General features: G+C 38.1%; 2 protein-coding genes across 4 annotated transcripts in view; one reads left to right on the top strand and one right to left on the bottom strand.

Annotated features, from left to right (window-relative positions):
• The window catches only part of QTRT2 (queuine tRNA-ribosyltransferase accessory subunit 2), a 22,155-nt gene extending 10,671 nt beyond the window's left edge, over positions 1–11,484 (bottom strand). Inside the window, exons 1-5 of one of the 3 annotated variants that reach the window (XM_006905473.3) lie at positions 11,355–11,484; positions 7,255–7,475; positions 6,424–6,479; positions 4,646–4,722; positions 2,876–3,088 (exon numbers count right to left, since the gene is read on the bottom strand). In XM_006905473.3, coding sequence (XP_006905535.1) covers positions 2,876–3,088; positions 4,646–4,722; positions 6,424–6,479; positions 7,255–7,454 — 546 coding nt within the window. In that variant the 5' untranslated portion in view covers positions 7,455–7,475; positions 11,355–11,484. Of the gene's footprint in view, positions 1–2,875; positions 3,089–4,645; positions 4,723–5,733; positions 5,775–6,423; positions 6,480–7,254; positions 7,476–11,179; positions 11,321–11,354 lie in introns of those variants that run through there. The other 2 variants (XM_025051324.1, XM_015595238.2) reach the window with 2 other exon arrangements.
• Positions 11,485–11,614: 130 nt separating this feature from the next.
• The window catches only part of CCDC191 (coiled-coil domain containing 191), a 74,736-nt gene continuing 74,416 nt past the window's right edge, over positions 11,615–11,934 (top strand). Inside the window, exon 1 of the mRNA XM_006905502.3 lies at positions 11,615–11,845. Within this exon, the coding sequence (XP_006905564.2) occupies positions 11,756–11,845 (90 nt within the window). The 5' untranslated portion in view covers positions 11,615–11,755. The remainder of the gene's footprint in view (positions 11,846–11,934) is intronic.

Raw genomic sequence — 11,934 nt, 5'->3', positions numbered from 1 at the left:
GGAAAGAGGTATCGTTAAACAAAAAACGAGCAACTTTCTGAACATATGATCATATTCATGTAATAAAAACCACATATAGGTACACATATATATGTAATAATTATGTGTATGCAACTGTAAAAGTAAAATTTGCAAGGAAATACATGAATCAACAGTGGCTCTCTGTTAGAACAGAGAAATGAAGAAAGATTAGCAGACTGTGAAGAGGGAATTTTGCTTCTTAGTTTAAGCAGGAGGGGCACACCAGAAAGAACACTTTGGATGCTGTGTGGAGAATAAATTAAGAGTGAGTGTGACTGAAAGATTGGGTAGGAGACCACTGTAACAATCCAGGTAAAAGACAAAGAGAACTTGGACTAAAGCAGTGGCACTGGGGTAAAGAGGAGGGAAACCTCATCGGGGGTACGACTGATTAGTTGTTCAAGGAGAAGATGAAGATAGTCTAGGATGACTCCTGGCTCCTGTTTTGGAAGTCCAAGGAGATGGCGAGAAGAGCAGAAAACAAACAAACAAACAAACAAAAAACAATACAGGTTGAGGCAAGATGAATATTATGTTTGTGTATTAAGTTTGAAGTATCAGAGAGACATACAAATTTAGCCACTAAGTATATAGGCCTAAAGTTAAGGATACAAATGCAATTGACCAGGCTAGAATGGCAGACGTTTGGCACAAGACTGCCACTCCCCACTCCTGCTTCCAGGGCATACATGGCTAATAGACCACTCTTTTCCTGCTAAATCTAGGCACAGCTCCAAGTACCTTGGGATGAAACCCACTTGCCATCCCTGGCCTAGGGTATATATGAAGAAGAAAAAAGCCGGTAACAGAACCATAGGGGAGCTTCAATATTGAAGGGCATTCAGAATAGGAGGATGCAATAGTAAATAAGAGGGAAAGGAACCATAGGAAAGGAAAAAGATATATGCAGATGTACAAAGCAGACAGTTACAGTCTTGCCTCTTTACATGACTGGCACAGCCCTATCTGAAAAACTCCTTTTCCTGGATGCAAGAAGTATGGTCATATATAATTTATCATCTAAAATGGAACACATTTAAGAGTAGAAGGGGCACTATTAATAATCATATCATTAGCATAAGCATAAAGGTACAGAGAGGAACCCCAGCATTTGACCAACACACAGAAATAGTGTGAAATGGCGAGGCTGACTATAACATAGAAGGACTTGAGGCTCATCTGGCCATTCTAATAATCGTGCACTGTCATACTCCATCCTCCTTCCAACTCATCCAAATGTTACTCATCTTACTGGCTCAAGACAATTGCTAGTGAGCAACATGAACAATTCAGACCCACAGCAATGTCTCCAGGCTGAACTCCTACTTCAGAGACTGAGAGTTCTACTCGGAACGACAAACTGCATTTTTATTGGTAAACTCAAAATAACAATGTTCCTCAAATTGAATGCACCTGCCATAGTAGGACCTGCTCACTGCTCAAGAAGACCCCATATAAATCATCACGGGCACTGATTCTCCCCTCTGATCACTATCTTCTGTTCTCCTACTTCCTCTGCTTTCTCCTAGTCAATGCATCCTTTTCTAGCCTCATTAACTCTATTATCAGGAGCCCTTATTTCTTGCTACAGCTTCTTCCCCACCTCATTATAACCATTCACCATCAGCAAGCATTTACTGAGGACTTACTATGTGTCAGGAATTCTGCTACAGGATGAAGATACAAAAATGACACATAGGAATTGAGTTTAAGGAAGTCAAAGTCTAATAAAGACAAACATAAAGAAATCACTGTAGTACAATATGATTGGGGCTATAATATAGCTACATATACATTAAAGGGGTGGCAAAGGATGAAAAGAACTTTCTGAAAGCGTCAGGAACAGTTTCCTAGAATAAAGAGTAGAATTATATGAGCTGGATATGGAAGCAAAAGGAAGAATATGGCTAAAGATAAGAATAAAGAAACAGTCCAGAAGGAAGTCTGTGTACAGTCACGGTGACATGAAACAGGAAAATGCCTCAGGGAGCTGCAAGTTAACTCAGAAGGGCCAGAGTGCCAACCACAGGAGAAAGTAGGCCACAGTGAGCTAGAAGAGTAGGCAGAGGCCAGGTAGGCAGGCCATCCATGCCATGTAAGAGTTGAAGTGGAGAGTCGCTAAATTCTTTTAGGGAAATGGGCATTGGGTTTGTATTTGTGCTATACAAAGATCTCTTGAATAGCAGGACTGAAGATGGGTGAAAATGAAAATAGAGGTGGAAAGAATAATTAAAGGTACTTGTTTACATAAGAGATGCTGAGGTTATTATGCCTTAAGGTGGTGATAAAAAGGGTGATGAGGGGGCAGATTCTAGATACGTTAGGGAGATGAAATCAAAGAGGAGTGAATATAGGATATTAAATCAGATATTACAAATGAGTCTTGAAAGACTCAAAATTCTGGTCTGAGGAACTTCGTGGCCTGCCTAGTGTTGAGAGAGAGCAAAAGAAAGTACAGGTTTGAAGACCGAGGATACAAAGTTTGGTTACCTCAGTCTGAGGTGCATGTGAGGGATAGTCTTGTGATAAAACCTAGCTAAAGTCCTGCACTTATGTAATTCTGAAGCTAAGCAAAGTGATCACGATTATATCTACAATTTTAGAACTATTCAGCAATAAAAACTAAGGGGTGACTGCCTAGGGAGAATACATACAGTGGGATGAAAAGAAAGTATAAGACAGAATCCTTGAGATCAATGATACTTAATGGTTCAGGGGAAAAAAAACTAGAGTGAGTAATAGAGACTAAGAAGCAAGGAGCAGAGAAGTAGGAGGAGGAAAAGCAAAGATGGTATCATGGAATGTAAATTAGCGAGAGTTTCAGAGAAAGAAGTGGTGAGATGTACAGCCTTACCTCTGACTCTTCCTGTAGCCGCAGACAATTATCCAGGAATAGAAGCGATCGGTCAACAGACTTTCTGGCTCTTTTTAGGGAATTTGTTTCTGCACAAGATGCTTCGCCATCTGAGAGGCACTGAAACCAGTCTGGCTGAAGGGCCTGCTGAATTGCCATAAACTTGGAAACAGTCATTTCCACTCGTCCTCCAACACCCCACACAGACACAGACTACCACGGAACAAGATGATGAAGAATTAGCAATAGTGAAATGCAAATAAAAAGAAAATCAAAAATGGCAAGGCAATTCTGAATTTAATTCTTCTCTACAACTGGAGAGATGATAGCAATTCAATATCCTAGACATGGTGAGTAAAAAGTTTCCTATACTATACTTCAAATTCTCTAAGAACTTTATAGCTCACAGAGAACCCTTCAGTGGCCATACAAGCTAACTTCTGAGCCTGCCCCTAAGAATTCTTCGATATACTTTTCTAGAAGCCTACTCTTCCATTTTCCTTCACCTTACCCAACCCATGCTGTTCCTAAATATACCGCACACTTTGATTCTTCTATGATCACATTGTTCCTTTTGACTGAAATGCCCTTCCTCTACTTCTTTGCCTATTAAAATACTATGCACCCTTCAAGGTTCTAGTTCAGCTATCATCTACTCTAATGTGTTCCCCAGACTTTTCCAGGTGTAATCAATCACTCATGCATCTAAGTTCTTTCAGAATTTGTACCTATTTCTTTCATAGAAAAAACAGCCCTTATCACACCATTGTACATTTGTCTGACTAGAGTATACCAATTCATGTTTGAGCCCCGAAAACACAGTCTAAGGCCTCACACATTATAAGTATTTAGCAAGTGAGTTAGATACAGAATTATGTGCTAAGATATAAATCCCATAGTACAAGAATCTCTACATGTCCCTTTGGGTAGTCCTCTTACAGCATTTCTCTTAGAAGAGATTGACAAGGACATAGATGGGGAAGCCACATACAGTCTTTTTATTTTGGCATAAGAACACTGTTTAAGGGAATCCTCTCTCCCTTATAAATGGGGTAGATAACTGACATCAAAATATTTTCTTTCGAATTCAAATTACAAAATAAAAAGAAGTTTAAAGCAGAAGAGTAATTTAAAATAGTAATCTTAGATAAGATTAATAGATATTGTTGAAATCAATATAATGGGTGCAAGAAAAGTAATTGCTGAAGTCTGGCTAGAATGCTGTCCTCAGGGACAATGCAATGAGGCCACGTCTCAGGTAAAAACTTTTAATGAAGTCTTTTTGATATTGTTCTTCACTAAAACTTTCTGGCTATGAACCCAGCTTTTAAATCCTGTTCTAAAAGCAAGCAGTATTTCACTCAGGTTCTACTATATATAGCTATACATGTGATAACACTCATCAGCAACTTTCCCCACTCTACCTGAGGTTGTTAAAACTGCAAATAAAGCATGGCATCAAAAGACTATTATCTACCATCATAGCAATTTCTTTTTTAGGAATGTACTTGACCCTTTTTTAGCCCCCAATTTTTTTGCAGTAGTGAAAAAGCTGAGGATACATTCCTTATCTTAATCCCATCCTTGGGCAATCCTACTCTTAATTCCTATAAACTATCAACCCGCTATATTCATAGAAATAAAGAAAAGGCATAAAGGGGTCAGGAATGGGCCAGCATCCCAGCCAGTGAAATCCTAGCCTCCGAGGGATACAGTAGGCTGACTTCCTGGGACAAAGTTGCAGCCGTGGAGGTCCTTCTGAGAACACACCTTGTTTGTTACATAACCAGCTGGGCAGGGGCTGACTGGATCATGCAGAGAGCAGTACAAGAGTGATTCTGGCATGCCTGTATAAACACAAAAAAGAACCCTTGAAAGTACATCAACAATTACCCTGTGTTGTAATTGAGAGCAGCTTCATGGTGTATACTGCAGTATAAAGCAACACTAAACTTAGAATTATAGGAGGCCTGTCAGCATAAAAGAAAAGACTACTTTGAAACCTACTAATTTAAAAGAAAAATTAAATGGAAAGGTTCATTTCTAATGACAGTAAGTTGCTACAAAGGAATGGTTTTTCTTAAAGTATAAGACACAACGAAAGTGTTTAATGACATGTTGACCCTACTCAATTCGAAGAATTTAGTATCAAGTATGTTCATTCTAGGTACTATCCAAGGGCAACTAGCTCCTTGACAGATGAAATGATATGGTCAAAAGGTAATCTCATTAATAATAAAGCCATCCCATATTATGGGTCTCTAGGGGCAGAATTATATGGAAGCTTTAGGATACTGCAAATGGATCTCATTTTCAGTAAGATTCATTAACTTAAGATGACAGTTTCTTAGATTCTTTAGTCAAAAAAACAGTCATTGAAAAAAGTCCAAAAAAATGTTAAGTAAACCATATGTACTTAAATTTCATACTTTATAACAAAAAAATTTCATAAGAAAAAATTAGGATTTCACTGAAAAAGACCTAAAAAATTAAAGCAAATTAAAAAAAATCTCTGCAGTTCTCCAATTATTTACCACAATTTCAATTATAACAATTATCTGTAAAAAATTTATATTAGCTATTTTCACTAAATTACATGCTTGTATACTTTAAAGCGGGTTATTCAAACTGGCTTCATATTGAGAAAAACAATATTACATAAAATCCCCTACTGAAATATAGGGCGTTGTTACAACTAAGTCATCAAGCAGCTTCCCTCAGAATTAGAGAACTGAGTAACCAACGGAAACAGGATTTTCATTCACTTAAGTGAGTCTTAGATATCGGGGAAAAGCTTCAGGAGAAGGCGATCTACAGAAAAATTGGTTCTCTAGCTGTCATTGATAGGCTTTTCTTACCAAATAAATGGACATAGACTTCTGCATTTAAAATCCTATTTCTGAAACAAAAGATAATATTAACATATCAGAATATAGCTGTATATAAACTGTACATCTTCTGCCTTACGTTTTAGGCTCAAATATGACAAGACTGTGCTGGATCTTAGGCATGTCTCATGCATTGTCTCATCTCTGGTCTTTGTTCTATGACTGGAGTGTCTGCCCACACTCGTCTACCACCACCACTACTGCATCCACATCCTGACCTAACTCCTTCTTTTCCTTGACCCACCTAAAATGTCCCCCTCATCTTCTCTCTCTAGAATCCTTTCTTTATCCTGACTTCCTTCCACATGTATCCTACAGCAGGTTAGGTGCTCATCCTTAGGCTCTCGTGATACAGGTACACAGCCCTAATTCTGCAAATGCAGTTACCATACTCTACTAGAATTACCTGTTCATCTTTATCCCAACTAGGCTCTGAGTTCCATGAGAGCAGCAACTGTTTCCTATTCATCTTTGAATCCCCAATGCCTGGTTCTTAGATGCTTGATAAATGCTTATTTTGTTGATAATAAATAAAAGCATTTACATATGATAAATGCTTAAATTAATAAGTAAATGTATGAATGAAAGATCAGAGAATAAAAAGCACCTACAAACTCCAAGTTAACATCCCAAGGCACGCACAAATAACTTAATTGTTACCTATAAACTTTCCAACTCCTTCCTTATATTCTGCCAAGACTTCATAATGTTCTGCCCTATAAGGAAAACAGAAACATACATAATAATGAATCATTCTACGGATACTCTATACAACAACTGAAGCCCTCTTCTCCTCACCCACACAAGCTACATTCACAGTAAATGTAGTCTTGAACAATAAGTACACCACTATTCAAGACTGCCAATTCACTAGGCTGGGTTCATTAACCAGTGTAAAGATCTTCAATTTGCAAGTGGTTTTCTGAGAAAAGAAACTGGCAATGATCAACTACTTCAGAATATCTAGATTTTCTTCTTCTTCTTGCCTCTTTAAAATCACTGTTATTAATGAAATACTGCAATCATTTCATCATACATAGGTTCTTCAGTTACAGATAAAGTCAGTATGTGCATTACACAAAATGATCTAACTTTATTAGTTCTGCTTCCATAAGTAGTACTAGCAAGTAGATGTGCAGAGACACAGAAAATTTTTAGGCTGGTGCATGAAGACAGACCCTAGGCTCTAAATTTAGCTCTCATAGAGCATTTCCTGTCATGTAGCCCTGGGAGCAGTGGCAATGAGGGCAGTATGGGACCTTGCATTCAGAAGAAAAGTGAAGCAAATCTGACATGTAGGTCTGGCCCATGGCTTCCAGATTAGGGCCAGATGACGTGTAATACTTGGTATATTTCTTCTGATTTTATTCTAAAAAATCTATAAATTTTGTTCATATAAGCATTAAAAAAGTATTTCGCTTTACTGCACCTTAATAAGGTAACTAAGCTGTTGCCAGAGTTGACATCTGAATGGCTGGGTCTAATACTTACAGTGATGACAGTGTAAGCTGAGCCATGGCAGGAACCCCGTGGATACAATGCAGTGTGTGATGAGTTAGGTGTGGTGCAGAGCCAGTCTTGGTATATAGAAGGCAGCCTGGAATGTCCATGGTGTGGTCCCCTGTTTTGCTTAGGTTTTTTATTTTTCCTAGGCGACAGCCATTAACTACCTTGGTAAGACTCAGCTTCATCCTGAAGGATTCCTCTAGGTCCTGATGAGAAAAGAACATTAAGGTCAGAAGGAGTTCCATGACGTCTAAAGACAAAAAACATACAAAAAAATAAATGATAGCATGTTTATTACTACTTCTGGTCTAGGACATCTTTACCTTTCAGGAATAGGGAGATAGAAAAAGACACAAAGAAAATGAGATACCTCCCCCAAAGTCCCAGAGCAACATGATGACATTGATCACATTTAAACTCGGTCATGGAATTCTTGTCTGATCTAATAAAAATTAAACAAATGGAAGGAAAGAAATAAAGACTAATTATGGGCAGAGCACTATGAAAGCCAAGGCTCACTCTAAGCCTTGAAATGTGTACAAAGAAAGATCACACTGCTTAGGAAATACTGATTATTAATTTGATCTATTTTTTTTCTTTCTCTAATTTGAGAGAATACTAGGCAACATAGCAATTTCTTCTAATATGAACTTAAATTAAAAAAACAGGCTCCAAAACAGCATTCTGGTGTTTATTAAAATATATAGAAGAATGTACATCAACAAATAAACAGATTATCTCTGAGAGGTGAGATTATTTTCCAATCTGTTCTTATTTGGTGTCCAAATAGATGTGATAAACTGTGTGTAGCGTACATGTAATTCACAAGCAATTTAGCATTACTTTTATAATTGGGAAGAAAAAAAATTTGACAAAAGAAAAAACCTAAGATATACTTCTAACTTCCAAAGATACACAGGACAAAAAAATCAGACAACATTATCAATTACTTTGTTGGATGCTTTTAATTATTATTCAGTGAAACAAATCCTAAGCTCCACTTCTTAAAATGCATGACAAAAGTTGGTAACTGGGCATGGCAGATCATTTGCAAAAAGTCACTGGATACACCAGCATTTTAAAAATACCAGCATTTCTACAGCAGGTACCATACCCCCTGGAATTCTTGCCAATGGGGCTAGGCCAAGTTTTATTAGTAGATAAGTTATTACAGCTATCTAGAAGCTCCAATCTCAGATCCTGTTCTCGTAAGCATTATACTATACCACTCTGAAAGTCAACCATTGTTTAAGATGCTATCAAACAAATAAACATTATCTATCATTAGTTAACAAATATTCAGAAATATGAATATTACTTTTTTTAGAGTCACAAGTTTTTATATTCAAAGAAAATAGTCAATACAGTCATTGGAATTTTAGAAATAACTTTCTGTAATGGTCCAATAAGAGATTTCATGCTAAACATGAATTATAAAAATAATATGTGTCTGAGGAAAGCCTGGTCAATTTTCTGTGACTCTAACTTCATTATTTTAAGTTATCACAAACACACACACATATAAATATCACTGAAACCCATAGGAATGGAGACTATTAAGAGAAAAAAGTTATATTTTAACAAAGAGTAATATAAAAGCTATTTTTTTAAAGCCCTGTTATTACACATTAAAACTGTTAAAAGAATAAAATTTATACCCCTCAAAATTATGCAAATATAATTACAGGTTAATAAAAGTATGCTCTAGAAAATACAACACAAGAAAAGAATCATTACTTTACACAATCATATTCCTTACTGATTTGCCAGATAATACACATAATCTTCTGATTTCAACTCACAAAAATATATTTTCAACTAAGAGGACTCTGAAGCCATTTGTAGAAAAGTTAAAGACTGCATTTTACAATCTAAGTAAGTTCCTAGGAATTGAAGCGGGGGAAGCACAAAGAGGAGAAATGCACTTTAAAGTTAACCAACGCCTATTATTCTGACTGAATATTGGAATCAACCAATTATAGAAGGATAGGTTTTTGGAACATAAATAAGAACAATGAAAATTTAACGGGCCAGGATTATTAAATATTGCAACAACTTAAGCACTTCCTACCCATACACATCTGGGAATGAAAGAAACTATATAGTCTGGAACTTTCAGAAAGGTCTAGAAGACAAGAATTTGTTGGTTCTTTCCCTTACTCCAATAACTGTCTCATCTGAGTGGTTTAAGTTTGGTAAAGCATTTAAATGTACACGCGTGAGTTGTATTTTAAATATTAAATTCATACACACTCTACAATGTTTGTCTATACACAGAGGAAAGTTGGAAGGACTTCTAAACAATATGGTGCACTGAGCTGACTCAGAAATACACAGAAAAATGATAGACTACAAAATTCTAAAAAAACAGTAACTGAAAATGAGGAGACTAGTAGGAGTATTCTAAAATCCTTACTCTGTTTGGGAGGAGGAGAGAGATAATGAATAATGTTAAACTTAAATTATGTGTGTTAAAAAAAAAAAACTTTTAAGTAACCATTAAAAGATTAATGATAGAATGCATAATTTCCAAACCTGTTGGGGAGGAAGAGAGGGATAAAGAAAAATTGATTAATACAATAAAGGGGAAGAAAGAGGAAAAGAGATGTAAAAGCACACCAAAAATAGAAAATACAAAATAAGATGGTAGAAGGCCAACTATGTTAGTAATACAATAAAAGTTAACAAATTAATTTCATCTATTTAAAGACAAAATGGCAACAGTAGCAACTAACATTTACTGGGCATTTACTATGTATCAAGTACTGTTCTTTACATATTAACTCCACTAATATGTATGACCATATATGCCTCATAGGACATGCTATCACTATGTGTATTTTACAGGTAAGGATACTGAGGCTAATAAAGTCACCATTTGAGAAGTGGCAGAGCCAGGAGTTAAATCACAGAAGGCTGGCTTTAGAGGCTGTACTCTAATTGACTGTTAGTCTATTATAAGTCCCATCTTGTCCACAGCACATGCATTGTTTACATATTAACTGCAATGTTGATATAATTTTATAGTCATATTTTCCATTTTGCTATAGTGTTATTATTTTTCTTGTTTTCTCTTATGTCCCTTCTCTGCCTTTACCCATCCTCCCAGCCTCTAAAAACTTTCTCTGTACTCATACATTTAAACATACTTGTGTACAGAAACAGGTGTTTTTCATTTTTTTAAAAAATGAAAAATACTATACTGTATGCACTTCTCTGCAATTTGCTTTTCTCTCTCAGTAATACACAATGAATATCCTTTCTTGAAGAGACACAGAGCTAAATTACTCTTTTAAAATAACTACTTCATGACGTTGCATAGTTAAAATGTTACCAATTTAATCAACCATCACGTTTCTGATGGACACTCAAGATATAGGACTGGTCCTAAGATCTCAGCAATAGTCTGAGGGCACGGCTTCCCTGATCTCATCTTCACCAATCTCAAGTCACTTTAGTTTATGCTTTCTGGCAGAGCTCTATACATACATTGATTTTTAACCGTCACCACACTCCAACGATTGAGGCACAACTGCCCCCCCATTGTGCCGATGAGTTAAATCGAGGGTTCGAGAGTTATTAAACAAGATGAGGTAATACAGCTACAAAGTAGCTGGGTCCAAAGCTCTCGCTCTAAATCTCTACCCTGTCTATGAACCCCAATGTCCTAGAACGGACTGTTCACGGAAACCTCTAGCCTTGGTCCATAAGAATAGATTTATCTTCACTCCATGGGCCATCTTTAAGGGTCCCAGAGCTCGCGAAGCGCTTAGCTCAGTGATTCGAGACTCTCCCAATCCTCCCAAGTATCCTGGGCAGTCCAGGAAAAAAGTGCGGCTGAGAACTTGACCCTTGAGCAGAGGCCAGTCGAAAGGAGGCCCCTTTCTCTCAGAGATGCGGTGACGCTCACACGATTTGAGAGGATGTGGGCTTACAGAAGCCTCCGGGCGATCCAGAAGAGGAAAGGAGAGACACGGCGGGAAGTACAATTACAGTTACTGCTACACAACCAGGAAGCGTCTGGGCGCGACGCTACTCATCCACCCATAGTAACCCCCACACCATCAGGGAGAGGGCGCACTTACCTGCAAATCTCCCAACTTTTTTGCCCTTGAGATTCCTTAAACTCTTTACAGTTTTCCTCCACGTGTGAGGTTTGCAGAATTCTAGGTCCCCTGAATCACCGCCTCCGGTGCAGAGCCAATCAGGGAGCATTGCGTCATCACCGGGCGCCAGAAAAAGGCAAAGGTAATCTCAAAGCGAGCCCTGGTAAAAGCGAGGCCGAGGGACCCGGGCCGTTGTCATGGATAACTGAGCTAACTCGTTTCGTCTGCGCAAAGCCTCCTGGGAGTAGTGGTTCGTGGGCCTCTCACGCCTGCCTTCTTTGCAAGCGTAGGAACTACGGCTCCCAGGGAGCCCCGGGAGCAGGCTAAGCAAAGGAGAGATTGTTTCTGCTTCGGCCTGTGTCTGTTCCTGAACCTGGAAAATGCTGCTGGCGCCCCAGGAAAGGTCCTCCTCTAGGAAGAGGACGGGGCTGAATCGCTGGAAACAGTTTACAAGGAAACCGAGTCCCAAGGTGATCCATCCCAATCAGAAGTTCTGGGGGGCAGGGACCGGCCCGAGGCCAGCAGCGGCCCCGCCTCTGCTTCCCTCTTCTCCCAGGGC

The sequence above is a fragment of the Pteropus alecto genome, unplaced genomic scaffold, assembly GCF_000325575.1.
Source record: "Pteropus alecto unplaced genomic scaffold, ASM32557v1 scaffold270, whole genome shotgun sequence".
NCBI classification, from domain to species: domain Eukaryota; kingdom Metazoa; phylum Chordata; class Mammalia; order Chiroptera; family Pteropodidae; genus Pteropus; species Pteropus alecto.
The sequence above is the reverse complement of the archived record's forward strand: the minus strand, read 5'-3'. Positions and strand labels throughout refer to the sequence as shown.